General features: G+C 45.3%; 1 protein-coding gene across 1 annotated transcript; it reads right to left on the minus strand.

Moving 5' to 3' along the window:
* Positions 1 to 12,196: 12,196 nt before the first annotated feature.
* SAP18 (Sin3A associated protein 18) lies at positions 12,197 to 16,348 on the minus strand. Its single transcript, XM_073662303.1, has 4 exons — positions 16,116 to 16,348; positions 14,882 to 14,991; positions 12,703 to 12,825; positions 12,197 to 12,492 (listed from the first exon to the last, which is right to left on the minus strand). The coding sequence occupies exons 1-4, from the start codon at positions 16,185 to 16,187 to the stop codon at positions 12,336 to 12,338; spliced, it is 462 nt and encodes a 153-aa protein (XP_073518404.1). The 5' UTR covers positions 16,188 to 16,348; the 3' UTR covers positions 12,197 to 12,335.
* Between the last annotated feature and the right edge of the window lie 2,546 nt (positions 16,349 to 18,894).

The raw sequence follows: 18,894 nt of genomic DNA on the forward strand, positions 1-18,894 counted from the left end.
CTATTTTTAAAGAGGCATCAGCCGGCGATGTTTTATTGTTCCCATTACTAAAGAGTGGGTCACCTATACTGTTGTTGCGTATGCAGTGAGTGGCAGGGCTGCACAAAATTTGGACGCACCCCAATACCCCTTTGAAGAGATGTAGAGGAGGGCCTCCTGAAAACAATGTTCCCATTATTAGGAAGTGGGTCTCCCTTAGTGTTGGCCTATGCAGTGAATGCAAGGGCTGCCAAAAATGTGGAGGCACTCCAATACTCCTTGGAAGAGACGTGGAGGAGGGCCTCATAAAAAATGTTCCCATTAGAAAGGAGCGGGTCTCCTATACTTTTAATGCCCATGCGCTAAGTGTATGGGCTCACAAACATTTACCCCTGGGGGGTATACATGAACATACTGTATAAAAAATTTTTTTTTACGGGCATCATAAACACCCTTTAAAAAAATTATGTGGGTGTTGCATCATGGACCACGGTCACCCTGGTGATATGGTGGTAGAGGATGAGGAGAAGGAGGAGGACAAGAGCAAATAGCCAAAATCGGGAAGCATATACCCATGTGTGGGTGTGAATAGGTGCATGGGAATACACCTCCCAAGAAAAGACACTGGATTTGAGTTTGTTACGCTGCTATCATTCGGTGGTGTTGAGAAGTCTGGCCCAATCCAGCCCTTGTTCATTTTAATAAGAGTCGTTCTATCAGCATTTTCAGTTGACAGGCGGATGCGCTTATCAGTTATAATTCCACCAGCGGCACTAAAAACCTGCTCTGATAAAACGCTGGCGGCAGGGCATTCCAGGACCTCCAAGGCATAGAGAGCCAGTTCATTCCACGTATCCAGCTTGGATACCCAGTAATTATAAGGCACAGAGGAATCACGGAGGACGCTGGTATGGTCGGTAAGGTACTCCCTCAGCATCTTCCCAAGCTTTGCCCTCCTTGTGAGAGTACCCTGCGCCTCAGGACCTGTGCGATAGGAGGGGCTGAGAAAACTCTCCCAGAACTTTGACAGTGTTCCCCTGCCTCTGCTGGATTGAAGCTGTGTCTCTCTCGCCTGTACTCCTTGGTTATCCAACGAACTGTGACTTCTGCCGCCAGCGTTTTCAGATGGGAATTTTTTTAATAGTTCCACAACAAGGGCCTTCTGGTACTGCCCCATTTTTGTAGACCTGTCTGCCTCAGGAATAAGAGATATAAAGTTCTCCATGTAGCGTGGGTCTAGACGTGTCACTAACCAGTAATAACTGACACCCAAAATTTTGAGAATGCGAGGGTCATTGGAAAGGCAGCGTAACATAAACTCATCCATGAGTGCCAGACTGCTAACAGGCAAGACTTCCGTGTCTTCACCAAGAGGATGACTGACCATGCTCTCCTCCTCCTCCTCTCTGTCCATCCACGCTGAACAGACGGTATGACAGTTGTGCAGGTAGTACCATCTATAGCGCATGAAACTAGCTCCTGTTCCTCCTCCTCCTCCTCCTCTTCCTCTTTGTCACCCAATCCACGTTGGGATGAGATGAGGCTGGGCTGTGTGTAATCACCCTGTATGGTTCCTTGCTCCATCTCATAGTGCTCCGCCTGCAATGCATCCTCTTTGATCGTGAGCAGAGAGCGTTTCAGAAGACAAAGAAGTGGGATGGTGACGCTAATTATGGCGTCATCGCCGCTCACCATCTTGGTGGAGTCCTCAAAGTTTTGGAGGATGGTACACATGTCTGACATCCATGTCCACTCCTGAGGTCTTATGTGTGGAGTCTGAACTGAATACCGACGGCCTTGTTGATGCTGGTACTCAACAACTGCCCTCTTCTGCTCACAAATCCTTCCCAACATCTGCAGTGTAGAGTTCCAACGCGTGGGGACATCACACACCAGTCTGAGCCGGAAGCTGCAAACGCTGCTGAAACACGGCAAGGCCGGCGGAATCTGTAGGTGACTTTCTAAAATGGGCACACAGGCGGCGTATTTTAACAAGCAGATCCGGCAGCTCCGGGTAGGATTTGAGAAACCGCTGAACCACGAGGTTAAGCACATGGGCCAGGCATGGTATGTGTGTGACCTTGCCTCGCCTCAGAGCCACCACCAGGTTCCAGCCATTGTCACACACGACCATGCCTGGCTGTAGGTTCAGCGGTGTGAGCCACTGATCTGCCTGCTCTTTCAGAGCTGTCCACAACTCTTCAGCATTGTGTGGTTTGTCACCTAAGCATATTAGCTTCAGCACAGCCTGTTGCCGCTTGGCCGAGGCAGTGCTTCCAGCTTGTGAATGATGTGGTCATTTTGGAGATGAAGGCTGAGGTGCAGGAGCTGTATACTCTGGGGGCAACCCTGATTGACCTAGGGCCCGCAATCCTTGGGAGGACGTGTCCCATCCCAAGGTTCCGACTGGGTCACGGCTGCCACTATCTTAACCCAGTGTGCCGTCAGCGAGATGTACCGTCCCTGCCCACAAGCACTTGTCCACTTGTCCATGGTTAGGTGGACTTTCTCGGTAGCTGCGTTGTTGAGGGCATGGCTAATGTTTTGCGGCACATGCTTGTGTAATGCGGGGACGGCACACCGGGAGAAATAGTGGCGGCTGGGGACCGAGTACCGAGGGACAGCCGCCGCCATCAGGTTGCGGAATGCTTCCGTCTCCACGAGCCTAAAAGGCAACATTTCGAGCGCAAGCAGTCGTGAAATGTGGGAATTTAGTAGTGTGGCCTGTGGGGCGTTGGCTGCATATTTGCGCTTGTGTTCCAAGGACTGGGGTATGGACAACTGAACGCTGTGCTGGGACAAGGACGTGGACGTACTTCCTGATGCTGCTACTTGAGAGTGTGCAATGACAGGTACAGGGCAGGAGGCATCTTCGCATGCACCATGGACAGGGGATTGGCTTGCATGCACAACAGTGGAAGAAGCAATGGGGCCACCCGCAGACACTGTTCCTGGACCCTGGGGTTCAGCCCACAAAGTCGGGTGCTTTGCGGCCGTGTGCCTTATCATGCTGGTGGTGGTCAGGCTGGTCGTTTTGCCACCCCTGCCGATGCTGGCCTGGCAGGTGGTGCAAATGGCCTTTTTGGGGTTATCGGCAGAGTCTTTAAAAAACAACCAGACTCGGGAAGACCTAACAGTTGTACTGGCAACTTCCTTCGTGTTGGTGTTACGGGAACGGTTTCCTGCCTTCCGTCTGCGGCCACCACACTGCTTCTTCCTGCCTGTTGGGGTGCTCTGCCTCCCTCCCCCTGTGTGCTGCTGTCCTCGCTCTGCATGTCCTCCTGCCAGGTTGGGTCAGTTACTATATCATCCACCACCTCGTCTTCCACTTCCGCACCCTGGTCCTCCTCCTGACTTTCCGGCAATTGTGTCTCATCATCGTCCACCTCTTGTGACACTTTCCCACCGTAGCTGCTCAAATATTTGGGCATCACTACATGCCATCTCCTCTCTTCCCGCTTCAAGTGGACCGGGCGAGAGCCTCGAATCTATTAATGGAAAAAGTGAACAGCTCCTCAGTGTCCAAGTGTGGGATCAGTTGTCTCCGGGCACTCGGCATGGTGGGAGGAAGGAGGATCAGGGTGAGGAATATGCGGTCCAGACTCGCGGCTACTGAGACTTGACCGTGTGGAAGACAGGGTGGTGGTGGTGGCTAAGTGATTGGAAGCATTATCCGCTATCCAACCAACAACCTTTTGACACTGCTCTGGGTTCAATAGTGGAGTGCTGCGGTCCCCTAGGAATTGGGACAGGAAGGTCAGGTGAGAAGAAGCGGGTGTTTGTTGTGGCACAATTTCAGCTTGCCCACGGCCTCGGCCTCTGCATGCACCATCACCATCGCGTCCAGTTCCCCGTCCCTTGCCACGTGCCTTGCCCATTTTAAATGAAGGACAATATCTTCCACGCTCACTACAAATGGCTGAATTTTGAGCGAACTTATATGTAATCCGTGTGATGGAGAAACCACAGTTTTAAATACCTGGCCTGTAGGTAACTATTTTGAACAGCAAACTGGCGTCGAAAACTTTGCTGACACACTGAAAAAAAAATTGAATTATATGTATATAGCGCAATTATATGTGATCCGTGTGACGGACAAACCACAGTTTTAAATAGCTGGATTTTTAGCGCTGTAATATGGAAAGGACCTGGCTGTATTCTGCAGTGCCAACAAGCAAATGGCGCAGAAAAACGATGTTCTCTGGATTGCTTTTCAAGCAATAATGAGGATTAACATCCAAAAAAAAAATGATTTCTGGCCCCTGAGACCTGGGCCTTTGTCTAGAAACATCTAACATAAGAAAGGCAGAACTGGAATGGAGCCTCTTGTGCTATATGCACTGCAGTCTGCTATATACCCTGCCAACCTGCCTATATACACTGCCTGCCTGATATCTCTGCAGATGGATTAGTCCTCAGAAGGACGGTTTGTTGAGATGGATATGTGTAATGTACGGTTTTTCTCCCTACACTACCTAATACACAACCAAATCTCTCACTAGCTCAGCAGCAGCTCTCCCTACACTGCCTGATTGCAGAGTAGACTGACGAGCACAGCGGTGCCAGTTCTGATATAGACCTGATGATGCTGTGCGGCCAGCCAATCACTGTAATGCCCACAACCACCATGGCTGTGGTATTACAGTGTGTAGTATGCAATCCCTGCATGTTCATTGGCTCTGTAAAGAGCGCCAAACATGCAGGGAGGGGACCCGAGCACCCTGTAAGTACTCGAAGAGCTCCAAGCATCTCGAGTACTGAGATGCTCGGGCGAGTACCGAGTACTTGCGAGTATGCTCGCTCATCACTAGTCAGGACCAATGTGTACGTAAAATTCACGAGTGAATGGTGCCAATACCCTAATGGCTCGATTCAGACACACCCCCAATAGGGCCTTAGACTGCAGTGATATGAGGGGAGTTCAAAAGAACTGTTCTTGTATCTGTTCACATAGCACCGAAACATTCCAGATCACACAGTGTGAACAGGGCCTTAGCTTATTATGTCATTATTCCTGATCTATTACCAGACCCATCTCGCTTATTAAATCTGCTTTCAATCAGCTTTGTGGCTGAGACCTTTATTATTTCACATAGCACATGGGTTTCTAAAGATATGTTCACACTGTATCTCTTTCCGGAAGTCAAAAAACTTTCTTTTTTTTCAAGCAGAAGATGGTTCAGGAATCGCTCCTTTTCTCTGGTGTTTTGTAATATCGAAGCTTTTTTTTTCTGAGTTTTGTGTGGCTATTTTTAAGCTATTTTTTTTTTTATTGATGTTTTCGGAGCGTTTTTTGAAGTCTATAAAGCAATGAAGAGAACACTAGCACCTACAAAACACTCAAAAAGGTGCCCAGGCATCTTTTCAGTCCTCCCATTGACTTGTATTGTAAAGTTTTGAGCGTCCTCCTAGCTAAAATCATCTGCAGAATTGTCGGGTCACTTCTTTTAAACACTTGGCAGATTTGAAAGCTTGATCCTGAAATATTTCAAAGCCTGAACATATGACCAGCAGCTCGTTTTCCCTTACAAATAAATGGGACAATTTTTTTTCTAGCGTTTTTTGAGCGCTTTTATGAGTGGACCTGCTGAAAAATCTGCAGAAAAAGACGCGATGTGAACATACTCTAACGCTTCAATCCAGTCGCAGCTCACTAAAAGATGTGGAATTAATGGCGCTATACGAGTGAGTAAAATAAATAATAATGTAAATAAATTAACCCCTCCCTGACCACACGATTTTTACGTTTTCGCGCTTTCATATTTTTCCTCCCCATAACTTTAATTTTTCCATAGACACATGAGGGCTTGCTTTTTCCGCGGGGGACACAATTCTACAGGTTGCTTTTAATGTCTAATAATAAAACAAGACCTGGCGATTTGATAGGTCAGCACCAGTACGGTGACACCAAACGTGTATGTATATATCACTTTGCTTTTTTTTTTTTTTTTTACCACTTAGCAACAATTTTTTTTTCTTTATTTTCCAAGACCAGTTATGTTTTCATTTTGATTTCGGTGGAAATGCGTTAGGACCTTTTTTTTTCTGTATGACATTTGTATTGATCCATTTTGGATAGATCTGATGTTTCCATTGCTGCTTATTGCATTTTTTGTTCGATTTCTGGTGACCGAAAAAGAAAAACCCAAACCCCTAGCATCTCCCAACTGTGTTAATTTTATATTTTGTTATAGCAAACTTTTATGGATGCAGCGATAGCCCATGTGTTTATTTTTTATGGGGGTGGGTGCTATTTGTTCATATGTTTACAGTTGTCTTTATCGTTTCCTAAGGAGGCTTGAACCTGTGATCACAATACTGCAGCATGCAGTAAAATCGCAGTTCTCCTATGCAGCTCAGCCAGTGGCAGATTCACAATCTGATTCATTGCCTGCAGTAACACATCTGTTCCCAGCGATCACATCACTGGGGGCCAATGGCACAAACATCATTTAGTCCGAGGCTGACAGTAGCATTTGAGAGGTTAAACTACAGCGATCAGAGCGAGCTCCGGCAGCTGTAGTTTCAGGCAGATGCTATCTATGCGACACACATGCATTTGCCTGGTAGGGTGTGGACTCCTACTCCATGCACAGGAAGGGGTTAAACATCAGCCCTATTATTTTCTGCTCTATACCTACTGAGAACAAACTACAGATGGTGTATAATGCCTGCCTGATGTTATAAAAAAAATATATATATATATGAATTAAAGGGCATTTGTCAGTAGGATCAACTCTCCTAATCAGTCTATATGGGCATGTAGGTCATAGGAACCTGAATAAAATAATACCCTGATATCTGCGATCCGATGTTTTATTCCAGAGAAATCCACATTTTTCTCTATATGTAAGGGAGTTGTTAAGATCTATGGGCCGGGCATAGATCTCCGAGAATCTGCCTTCAGGGATTATTTAAACCCTTTCCTGACACAGCTATTTTCAGTAATTTTTTCCTCTTCTTCTGAGTCATACCTTTTATTTTTCCATCAATATTACCATATGAGGGCTTGATTTTTGCCACACGAGTTGTACATTTGAATACTATTAATTTTTAAAAACTTTTTTTCCCCTACTTTTCACTGTATTTATTAGTCCCTTTAGGGCGGGGTTCTCTAACTCCAGCCCTCAAGGCCCACCAAAAGGTCATGTTTTCAGGATTTCCTTACTATTGCACAGGTTATGGAATTATTGCCTGTGCAATACTAAGAAAATCCTGAAAACATAAGCGCTTGGTGGGCCTTGATGACTGGAGTTAGGGAACCCTGCTTTAGGGGACTTGAACCTGCAATCATCTGATCGTATGTATTATGTACAGTAATACTACAGTACTGCTGTGTATAGAAAAAAAAAAAATCACGGTCTCCTATGAACACCATCCACAAGCTGACAGGAGGACCATCATGACATGCATGAGTGTCTTCAGCAGACCCCTGGCTGTCGTGGCAAGCCATCAGCACCCCACAATCTCATCACATGCACCCCCCCCCCCCCCCCCCTCCCGTCACACTGTAAATGCTGCTGTCAGAGATTCACAGTGGCGTGTAGACAGTGTCATAAAGGACTGCTAGCCCCACCAATTCTAGCTAGCTGAGGCAAAATTTTAAATGGAGCCCCTCCCCACATTGCAATAAAAACACTGAATAAATACAAAACCTTAGAGTAAGCTTTCTCCTGTACTATAAGTGATGACACAGCCCTGCTCTCCTTTGTGATCTCACTGCTGGTATCTACTAAAGGTGAGCTGCAGCTTTCATCTCAGGGCACTGTCAGTTCTGCTCTGCTCCCTCCCCTTACACTGCCAGCTGAGCGATGACAGAAGTGTTTATAATAACACACAGCTCCTCTCACACTGCTCAATACTAAGCTGCGGCTGTCAGACTGTGCAAGTGGAGACTGAAAACGCTTGGACTATTTCATGCTACATAAATTCAATTTAATTAAGGATTAAACAGCCATTCTGCCATGCCTCATCAGGTCTAAGAGAAATAATGTAAACTGTTTATATTGTAAAAATCTAATGACAGATCCACTTTAAATCCCTAAACTAGGGCTAGATGGATACAGTGTGGAAAATAAGTATTTGATATACTGCCGATTTTGCAAGCTTTCCCACCTACAAAGAATGGAGAGGTCCGGAATTTTTATCATAGGTACACTTCAAGAGAGACAGAATCTAAAAATAAAATCACATTATATGATTTTTACATATTTCATGCAAAAAAATGCAATTTAATTAAGTATTTGATCTCCTACCAACCAGCAAGAATTCTGGCTCTCACAGACCTGTTCGTTTTTCTTTAAGAAGCCCTCCTACTTTGCACGCATTACCTGTATTAATTGCACCTGTTTGAACTCGTTACCTGTATAAAAGATACCTGTCCACACACTCACACTCCAACCTCTCCACCATGGCCAAGACCAAAGAGCTGTCTAAGGACACCAGGGACAGAATTGTAGACGTGCACAAGATGACTGTCAATCTTCCCTGGTCTGGGGCTTCGTGCAAGATCTCGCCTCATGGGGTAAGGTTGATTCTGAGAAAGGTCCAGGGTTGCGGAGCGGCGTTGGAAGAAAACACATACTCAAGAAGACTTCACTGCATTCAAACAAGCAACGCTCGCATTCAAATCAGCACTCACCTCTGCTAAACAGGCCTACTTCACAACCCTCATATCCTCCCTATCCTACAACCCCAAACAGCTATTCAACACTTTTAACTCTCTCCTCCGCCCTCCACTGCCCCCTCCGACCTCCCTCATCTCTGCTGGGGAGTTTGCCACACACTTCAAAAACAAGATTGACCAAACACAGCAAGTCTTTACTGTCCGACCACCACAACCCCTTTGTTTTTCACACCATTTCCCTACCTCTATAACCTCCCTTCCCAACATCACGGAAGGAGACCTTACTCGTCTCCTCTCCAAATCACACCTCACCACATGTGCACTCGACCCCATCCTCCTCCTCAACCTCACCCCCACACTCATCCCATCTCTTCAACCTATCACTATCCTCTGGTACCTTCCCTGCTGCCTTCAAACATGCCACAATCACGCCCATCCTCAAAAAGCCATCCCTCGACCCATCCGCCCTGTCCAGCTATCGCCCCATATCGCAGCTCCCATTTGCCTCCAAACTCCTTGAGCAACACGTTCACGCCAAACTTTCCTCCCACTTTTCATCTAACTCTCCCTTCGACAACCGACAATCCGGCTTCCGCCCCCACCATTCCACCGAAACTGCCCTTACCAAAATCACCAATGACCTACTCACAGCCAAAGCTAACAGACAGTTCTCTGTACTCCTTCTTCTCGACCTGTCCTCTGCTTTCGATACAGTCGACCACTGCCTCCTACTGCAGATCCTCTCTTCCTTTGGCGTCAAAGACCTTGCCCTATCCTGGATCTCCTCATACCTTTCTAACCGCACATTTAGCGTCTCCCACTCCCACACTACCTCCTCACCCCGCCCCCTCTCTGTTGGAGTCCCTCAAGGCTCTGTCCTAGGACCCCTACTCTTCTCAACCTATACCCTTGGCGTGGGACACCTCATAAAATCCTATGGCTTCCAGTACCATCTGTACGCTGATGACACCCAGATCTACCTCTCTGGCCCAAACGTCACCTCTCTGCTGTCCAGAATCCCAGCATGTCTAGCAGCCATATCCTCCTTCTGCTCCTCCCACTACCTCAAGCTCAATATGGACAAAACTGAACTCATTATCTTTCCCCCATCTCGCATATCCTTCCCACCTGATCATTCTATCACAATAAATGACATCACTCTTTCCGCTGTACCGACATTCCGCTGCCTCGGAGTAACCCTTGACTCTGCCCTGTCCTTCAAACCCCACATCCAAGCTCTCGCCACCTCCTGTCGCCTCCAGCTCAAAAATATTTCCAGAATCCGTCCTTTCCTCAACCCTAACTCTACTAAACTGCTTGTGCATGCCCTCATCATCTCCCGCCTCGACTATTGCAACATCCTCCTCTGTGGCCTACCTGCTAACACTCTCACACCCCTCCAGTCCATCCTCAGCTCTGCTGCACGACTTGTTCATCTCTCACCTCGCTACTCCTCTGCTAAGCCCCTTTGCAAATCGCTTCACTGGCTCCCATTCCCCCAGCGTATCCAGTTCAAACTACTAACACTGACCTACAAAGCCATCCATAACTTCTCTCCTCCGTACATCTCTGAACTAATCTCCCGATATATATTCCCTCACGTAACCTCCGGTCCTCCCAAGACCTCCTTCTCTCATCCACACTTATTGTTCCTCACGCAATCGCCTCCAAGATTTCTCCCGAATATCCCCCCATCCTATGGAATTCTGTGCCTCAACACGTCCGATTATCCACCACACCTGGATCCTTCAGACGGAACCTGAAAACCCAACTCAAGAAAGCCTACAGCCTGCAATGACCCTGCTGCCTCCTCAACAACACCGGAGCTACTGCAACCCCTCAGCCTACTGTCTCCTCCCCCATTCCTGTAGAATGTAAGCCCGCAAGGGCAGGGTCCTCTTCCCTGCATACCAGTCTATCATTGTTAGTTTGTTTACTGTAAGTGATATTTTTACTTGGTATGTAACCCCTTCTTATGTACAGCACCATGGAATCAATGGCGTTATATAAATAAATAATAATAATAATAATAATAATAAAAGGTCAGAAATCGGCCCAGAACTATAAGCGGGAGGACCTGGTCAATGACCTGAAGAGAGTTGGGCACACAGTCTCAAACATTACCATTAGTATTGTATTTGATACAATAGAAAAACAAATTAATATTTGGTACAGAAACCTTTGTTTGCAATTACAGAGGTCAGACGTTTCCTGTAGTTTTTGACCAAGTTTGCATGCACTGCAGAAGGGATTTTGGCTCTCTCCTCCATACAGATCTTCTGCAGATCTTTCATGTTTCGGGGTTGCCGCTGGGCAACACTGAGTTTCAGCGTCCTCCAGATATTTTCTATTGGATTCAGGTCAGGAGACTGGCTAGGCCACTCCAGGACCTTGAAATGCTTCTAATGGATCCATTGCTTAGTTGCCCTGGCTGTGTGTTTCGGGTCATTGTCATGCTGGAGGACCCAGCCACGACCCATCTTCAATGTTCTTACTGAGGGAAGGAGGCTGCTGGCCAAAATCTCACAATACGTGACCCCCATCCTCCCTTCAATACAGTGGTCGTCCTGTCCCATTTTGAGAAAAGCACCCCCCAAAGTATGACGTTTCCCTCACGGTTGGGATGGTATTCTTGGGGTTGTACTCATCCTTTTTCCTCCAAACACAATGAGTGGAGTTGATATCAAAAAGTTTTATTAAAGTCTCATCTGACCCCATGACCTTCTCCCATGCCTCCTCTGGATCATCCAGATGTTCATTGGCAAACTTCAAACTGGCCTGGACATGTGCTGGCAGGAGCAGGGGGACTTTGCGTGTTCTGCAGGATTTTGATCCATGACGGCGTAGTGTATTATTAATGGTAATTTTTGAGACTGTGGTCCCAACTCTCTTCAGGTCATTGACCAGGTTCTCCTGTGTAGTTCTGGGCTGATTCCTGACCTCTTAGAATCAGCCTTACCCCACGAGGTGAGATCTTGCACGGAGCCCCAGACTGAGGAAGAGTGACAGTCATCTTGTGCAGGTCTACAATTTTGTCCCTGGTGTCCTTAGACAGCTCTTTAGTCTTGGCCATGGTCGAGAGGTTTGAGTGTGATTGAGTGTGTGGACGGTTGTCTTTTACACAGGTAATGAGTGCAGAGCAGGAGGACTTATTAAAGAAAAGCTAACAGGTCTGTGAGAGCCAGAATTCTTGATGGTTGGTAGGTGATCAAATACTTATTTCATGCAATAAAATGCAATTTAATTATGTAAAAATCATACAATGTGATTTTCTGGTTTTTATTTTAGATTCTGTCTCTCACAGGTGAAGTATGTCTACGATAAAAATTACAGACCTCTCCATTCTTTGAAGATGGGAAAACTTGAAAAAGTGGCAGTGTATCAAATACTTATTTTCCCCACTGTATATAGATCTATATGAATGACTTACTCCTCCTTGCAGAAAAGACTCAGTTTGGAGATATTTTCATCAGTTTTCTTTTATAGCTTCACTGTGATCTGAGGTATGACTAGAAATAAAAAAATCTAATTTTGCTTATTTATGTATACATGCATAGAAAAACAAAAGAAAAACACCACACTACAATCATCAATTGGTAAACAAAACTTTATAGAGAATAAAATGAACATCTGATTGAACGGTGGATGGGGGAAGGGAAACTAAAAACCAGTGACGTTTTCTAGAAATGAAATATTAAAAAATAAAAATTACATTAAAAAAAAAAAAAAATCAGTACGGTCTCATACGTCCAGATGGAGGTGGCGCTCTGTTGGGTGGTGTTATTGCTATGTCCAAGTAATCTCCAATTTGAAACCTCTGTGAATGTAATGTCATTGCATCATCAGATCCCTTTCTTCCTGAAATTGTACTCCCTATTTCCTTCACCCTGTAATAAGAGTCCATTAGTATCAATGAAAACGTAAAGACAATGAACATTTTAAAGTAAGAAATTGTTTGTTTTTTTTTATATAAAAATTATTTTTTTTTTTTTTTTTTTTAAACACACACACTTTGAGATAGCCGAATCCCCCCCCCAACGTCACATATTTACTTCAGAGTTTTGTTATTATTTTGCATCTCCCCCATGATCACATACCTGTAACTTGGTCGTTTGGGGTCTGGATATACAATAGCAAAGTTGAAGTGCGTTCCCTTTTTACGGGCATCTGGGTACACTTCTTTCACCAAGCTGGTGAGCTCCTTCAGAGTAGCGTCCATCCTATGGAGTATACAAATCACATGTAATACATATAAAATAGAAGATGTAAAGGAATTGCCACCTGTATTACACCCCAAGCTATCTTTCAGCAGACTATATTGCGTCCAAAGGGTTTTCTAAAAACAGAAAAATGTGATAAAAACCAACAATATAACCTATATGTAAATGAAGGAATGGAGGATCCAGCAACCGCAGGAGAAAAATATATAGATCTAAAACATCACATTTAATCAAAACGATTAAAAACAGGGCGGGAAAGCCCAAAAAAAAAAGGGTCTACATGTTTCAGCATATTATGGAGAGTTTTTTAAAAAAAATTTTGCTATCCAGAATAATGTTCATTCTAACATTACTTTCAAACAGAAACAGGCGGTGTCCCGATTAAGAGACAATAAGGATATTAGTATCTGTCCCTCAGACACAGGAGGCTCGATAGTTATTATGGATAAGAGGTTATGCCAAAAATTGATTAAGGAGATGTCTTATTCCTCCACCTGTCGTAAAATGTCTTGTGATCCCACTAAACGCATTTCAATTGATATAGATAAATTATTAGAGGAATTGATGTCAGGGTTTGTTTTAAAGAAAAACAAAAACGAACAATACCACCTCATGGTGGATACACCGGTATGCCCTATATTCCATGCACTTCCTAAAGTACATAAGGAATAGAGATGCAGACGCAGGGACTCGAACATAATATACAAGCACGCCGAAGATACTCGGAAACCACCCATGCTCGGTTATAGGGTTAAAAGAGCACACTCGCTCATCACCAATAAGGAACCATTTCCTCCACCATTGCGCTCTACTGTTGCTTGTATCAATTCATTACCTGAACATTGACTATATGGTTGGATAATCCCCTACAGCCGTTTGTACTACAGACTATCCACACTAAGGATATCAAACAACTCCTACATATTGTGGAGAACATGCAGTGGTCATCTGAGGTCTATATACGGTATATGAATCAATGTTGTTTACTACATGTTTTATATTTGCTTTATTTTTATTCTTTGTTACATAGGGTTAACACATTTCCTGGACAGAATAGGTATTTCCTTATCAGCCCTCTTTTTTGGGGCAAGTGCTATATTTTTTTTTTCAGTTCTTTCAGACATACCTTGTCAGGACTAAGCTACACAGTTTGAAACGCATAGACCTGGTGTCTTTTTTCTTCCCCTCCATGTTTTTAATCGTTTTGATTAAATGTGATGTTTTAGATCCATTTATTTTTCCTACCATTTCCGGAGGTTGCTGGATCCTCCTTTCCTTCATTTGTCTAGTTACTTAGGAATGATGTCTCCTTGAACTGCATCCAAGTTTATGACAAGTCCCAGACTGGTGAGCTAACATTGTCCCATTTTGCCCTCGTAACACATATGCACATATTATATCCCCCCAGCCAGTCCCAATTACCTGGCCTGCCCGCCATATCACAGCTGCCACTGAGGTCAGGGATTGGCTGCAGTAGTCACACATGTACAAGAGCATTCCTAGCCTAGCCAGGGAAGTACAGCTCCATTAAAAGGGAAAAAAAGGATGTATTCTCCTGCACATCCTGTGGCCAAAAGGCTCTTTGTGCAGAGCGAGGGGGGGGGGGCTTTTATTTCCTAATAAATAACTGAGGATCCTAGAAAAGTATATTTGTGATATTTCAGGGTTTTACCACCGCAGGGGAATTTGCCCTCAAATCACAAGTTATCTATAGGATGGAGACCCCCAGCAATTCATATAATATTGCTCCAGAACCGAGTTCTGAAAGTAGCAAAGGTTTGCAAGCTCGACTTCAGCTCCATTCATTGTCAAAGGGACTTCAGGAAAACGTGAACTACAATTCTTGGCTATTTCCAATAGTCCCATAAGCAATGAATGGAGAGTGCAAGTCTTCGCTACGTTCAAAACTGGGCTCAGAAGAGCCGCATTCTCGGGGAGCCAGAGCCCCGTTCTCAGGATACATGGATAGGGGAGAACATGAAATTTTAGGGAAAACTTCTTTAAGCAATGCCTACAGTGCCATTTCTTTAGCTACTCTACTAGGTTACTATCTCACCATGTGTAGATCTGCAGCTCACTGGACGGGACATTTCCCCGTAAGAATTCATCCATTCGGTGATGTCTCCCGTTGTTGGTGGTAAATACTCTCAGCAGAAGAGGACAAGTCTGGAGGAACACAACAAGGATTATGTACGGCCTGAGAAGTGGAATATCCTGCGGTGTCCACGCTATCAGATAAACACCATCGCCCTAAATTCATCATTTGCAATTTATTGAAATCCACTTTTTTTGACTTGTGGTATTCGTGAACAGTTTTCAGCAAAATACTCAAACATGGCAAACACTGCGGATGTGTTACATACTGATATGCATAAAGACATACTGATAGGGAATGTAGATTGTGAGCCCCAATTGGGACAGTGATAATGTCTAAAGCGTTGGGGAATTAATGGCGCTATATAAGTGAATAAATAAATGTGCGATTAACGGCTGATAAGTATCACTCCAATCTGGTCATCTGCCGACTGAGGTCAGCTCCGATGCCCAGATCCAGTCTCCAGTCACCCCCTTTTCATGCAGGTCGTCCCTGTCCAGCGGTGGTGAGATCCGTGGCCCAATGTTAATTAACCCCTTAAAACACCAGTTGTTTATTCAAATCAAATATTGCCTTTTTTTGCCCGTTTTGATGCCAGCTCCGATGCCCAGAACCTGACTGGGGCGGTTGGGGGTAACCAGAGACTGATACCGGGCGTCCCTGAGTGTAGTGTGAGATCTGCCGCCCTATACCTGCCTTCAGTGCCCACTTTGATTCCCTTTTTTGTGGCCCTTGTATATATATGTTTTGCACCTCAGGGCACTGCACTGCAATGTCTTTTATTATTTTAATTATTTATGGTTATTATTAAAAAAGAAAAAAAAAAATTAAAATTTTTTGGAAAATTCAGGAACCAAGATTTTGCGAAGAAACCAATGTCAGCATCACAAAATGTGTCGGGTCAGAAGCTGGGAGGGGGGCCCCAAGCAGAGAGCGAGGAGGAGAGAGCCCCCGGGGTGGTCCCCCCAGGCGGAGAGAGTCCCCGGGGTGGTCCCCCCAGGCGGAGAGAGCCCCCGGGGTGGTCCCCCCAGGCGGAGAGAGCCCCCGGGGTGGTCCCCCCAGGCGGAGAGAGTGGCCTCTGACCCCTGACAGTCTGAGCCTTTGGCAAGAAAATAAGCCGTTCATTCATTTGAATGGACGAGAGAGAAGAGCGCCCCCTCCTGTAAGAGCAACCGCAGCAAAGCCGCCCCCTCACCTTCTCCCGGTCAATCGGTTTCTCCGGCTCTTTCTTTATCTCCTCCTGCGTCACCCGCGACTCTACCGCCATCTTCTCCAGTTTTACAGCTGCAGGTAAAATCCTCGCGTCCAGCGGAGACTAAATCCGAATGAGCGAAAGGACCTCTGCTGACGTCATGCCCATGTGACCACGCGATTTGATGATGTCACCGGAAGAGGCGGGGCCTCTTTCTCTATGGCAAACCTGATACCAGGAAGCCGCGTTGTGCTGCAGAGGCTGAGGAGAGATGACACTGAGGAGTTGAGGGCTGCGTCTAGATCGGAGGTGATCTTTTGTGCTCCTCATTTTAGCCTCCACTCTATTCAGTTCACTGCTGAAGTGAGGAGATCGCAGTTGCTGGAGCGAGGTCCTGAAAAAAATCCCCTCATATGTAGACAGTTCGGCACTGCCACCACTAGATGGAGCTGTTCCAGAATCCTCATACACTGCTGTCTAGTCGCCTCTTCTGGCTTTTCAATGTTTTTCTGATGCTTTTTTTTTTTAATGGAATTCCTGTTTTTAACCCCTTCAGGACCCAGCCTATTATGATCCTAAAGACCTTGGCATTTTTGTAAATTCTGACCAGTGTCCCTTTACGAAGTAAAAACTCTGGAACACTTCAACGGATCCTAGCGATTCTGAGATCGTTTTTTCGTGACATATTGGGCTTCATGTTAGTATTAAATTTAGGTCGATAATATTTGCGTTTATTTGTGAAAAAATCAAAAATATGGGAAAAATGTAGAAAATTTCGCAATTTTCAAATTTTGAATTTTTATTCTGCTAAACCAGAGAGTGATGTGACACAAAATAGTTAATAAATAACATTTCCCACATGTCTACTTTACATCAGCACAATTTTGGAAAAAAAAAAAAAATGTTGGTAGGAAGTTTGAAGGGTTCAAAGTTCATCAGCAATTTATCTTTTTCCCAGCAAAATTTACAAAACCATTTTTTTTAGTGACCACATCACATTTGAAGTCCCTTTGAGGGGTGTACATGACAGAAAACACCCAAAAGTGACACCATTCCGAAAACTGCACCCCTCAAGCTACTCAAAACTACATTCAAGAAGATTATTAACCCTTCAGGTGCATCACAGGAACTAAAGCCACATGGAAGAGAAAAATGAACATTTTAATTTTTCTAACAAAAATTTTCTTTTAGCCTAATTTTTTTAATTTTCCCATGGGTAACAGGATAAAATGCATCCTAAAATTTGTTGAGCAATTTCTCCTGAGTACACTGATTCCTCATATGTGGTCATAAACCACTGTTTGGGCGCACGGCAGGGCTCAGAAGGGAAGGAGCGCCATTTCACTTTTTGAATGGAAAATTAGCTCCAAAAGTCAAATTGCGCTCCTTCGCTTCTGAGCCCTGCCATGCGCCCAAACAGTGGTTTATGACCACATATGAGGTATCAGTGTACTCAGGAGAAATTGCCCAACAAATTTTAGGATGCATTTTATCCTGTTACCCATGGGACAATCAAAAAATTTAGGCTAAAAGAAATTTTTTGTGAAAAAAAAAGTACTTTTTTTGTTTTCACAGATCAATTTGTGAAGCACCTGGGGGTTTCAAGTGCTCACTATGCATCTAGATAGGTGCCTTGGGGGGTCTAGTTTCCAAAATGGGGTCACTTTGTGGGGGAGTTCCACTGTTTAGGCACATCAGGGGCTCTTCAAACGCGACATGGTTCCAATTTGTTAGCGGACACCATGTCGCGTTTTGAGAGCCCCTGATGTGCCTAAACAGTGGAGCGCCCCCACAAGTGACCCCAAGTGAGCTCCACTGTTTAGGCACATCAGGGGCTCTCCAAACGCAACATGGTTCCAATTTGTTAGCGGACATCATGTCGCGTTTGGAGAGCCCCTGATGTGCCTAAACAGTGGAGCTCCCCCACAAGTGACCCCATTTTGGAAACTAGACCCCCCAAGGCACCTATCTAGATGCATAGTGAGCACTTGGAACACCCAGGTGCTTCACAAATTAATCTGTAAAAATAAAAGTGTTTTTTTTTTCACTTTTTCATTTTTACGAATCAATTTGTGAAGCACCTGGGGGTTCCAAGTGCTCACCATGCATCTAGATAGGTGCCTTGGGGGGTCTAGTTTCCAAAATGGGGTCACTTGTGGGGGAGCTCCACTGTTTAGGCATATCAGGGGCTCTCCAAACGCAACATGGTTCCAATTTGTTAGCGGACACCATGTCGTGTTTGGAGAGCCCGTGTGCCTAAACATTGGAGCTCCCCCACAAGTGACCCCATTTTGGAAACTAGACCCCCCCCAGGGAACTTATCTAGATGCATAGTGAGCACCCCCATGTGCTTCACAAATTGTGTAGTGTATGTCAGGTTGGTGTGCGGTGTGGTGTGGTATAGTGTAGTGTAGTGTAGTGTATACACCACTCACACACAACCTCACATACACTACAACACACACACCAACCTGACATAGCCTCCTCAGCTGAGTACGCCCTAGACTGGGATGGGCGGGACATTTTGTGTGCGTGTGTAAAAAAAAAAAAAATCTAAACTTTATTATAGTGTGAGTGTACGTGTGTGTGTGTGTGTGTGTGTGTGTGAGTGAGTGAGAGAGTGCTTGGTGTAACCTTCTGCAGTCACGTGTGGGGACTGTCAGGCGTAGGGTGCGCACTCAGGCACACGGGGCGCAGGAGGGGGCGCGCTGAGGCGTAGGAGGGGGCAGAAAGGGGGGGCAGGAAGCCGGCAGTAGCAGCAGCAGGGGGGGGTGATTACTGG

The sequence above is a fragment of the Phyllobates terribilis genome, unplaced genomic scaffold, assembly GCF_046119375.1.
Source record: "Phyllobates terribilis strain yellow unplaced genomic scaffold, ASM4611937v1 Scaffold_2__4_contigs__length_985480577, whole genome shotgun sequence".
NCBI lineage: Eukaryota > Metazoa > Chordata > Amphibia > Anura > Dendrobatidae > Phyllobates > Phyllobates terribilis.

Coding starts and splice junctions, on each gene's coding strand:
- SAP18 (XM_073662303.1), bottom strand. CDS start 16,187: ATGGCGGTAGAGTCGCGGGTGACGCAGGAGGAGATAAAGAAAGAGCCG. Junction 14,992..16,115: donor AACCGATTGACCGGGAGAAG/GTGAGGGGGCGG, acceptor GTGTTCCTCCAG/ACTTGTCCTCTTCTGCTGAG. Junction 12,826..14,881: donor GAGCTGCAGATCTACACATG/GTGAGATAGTAA, acceptor TATACTCCATAG/GATGGACGCTACTCTGAAGG.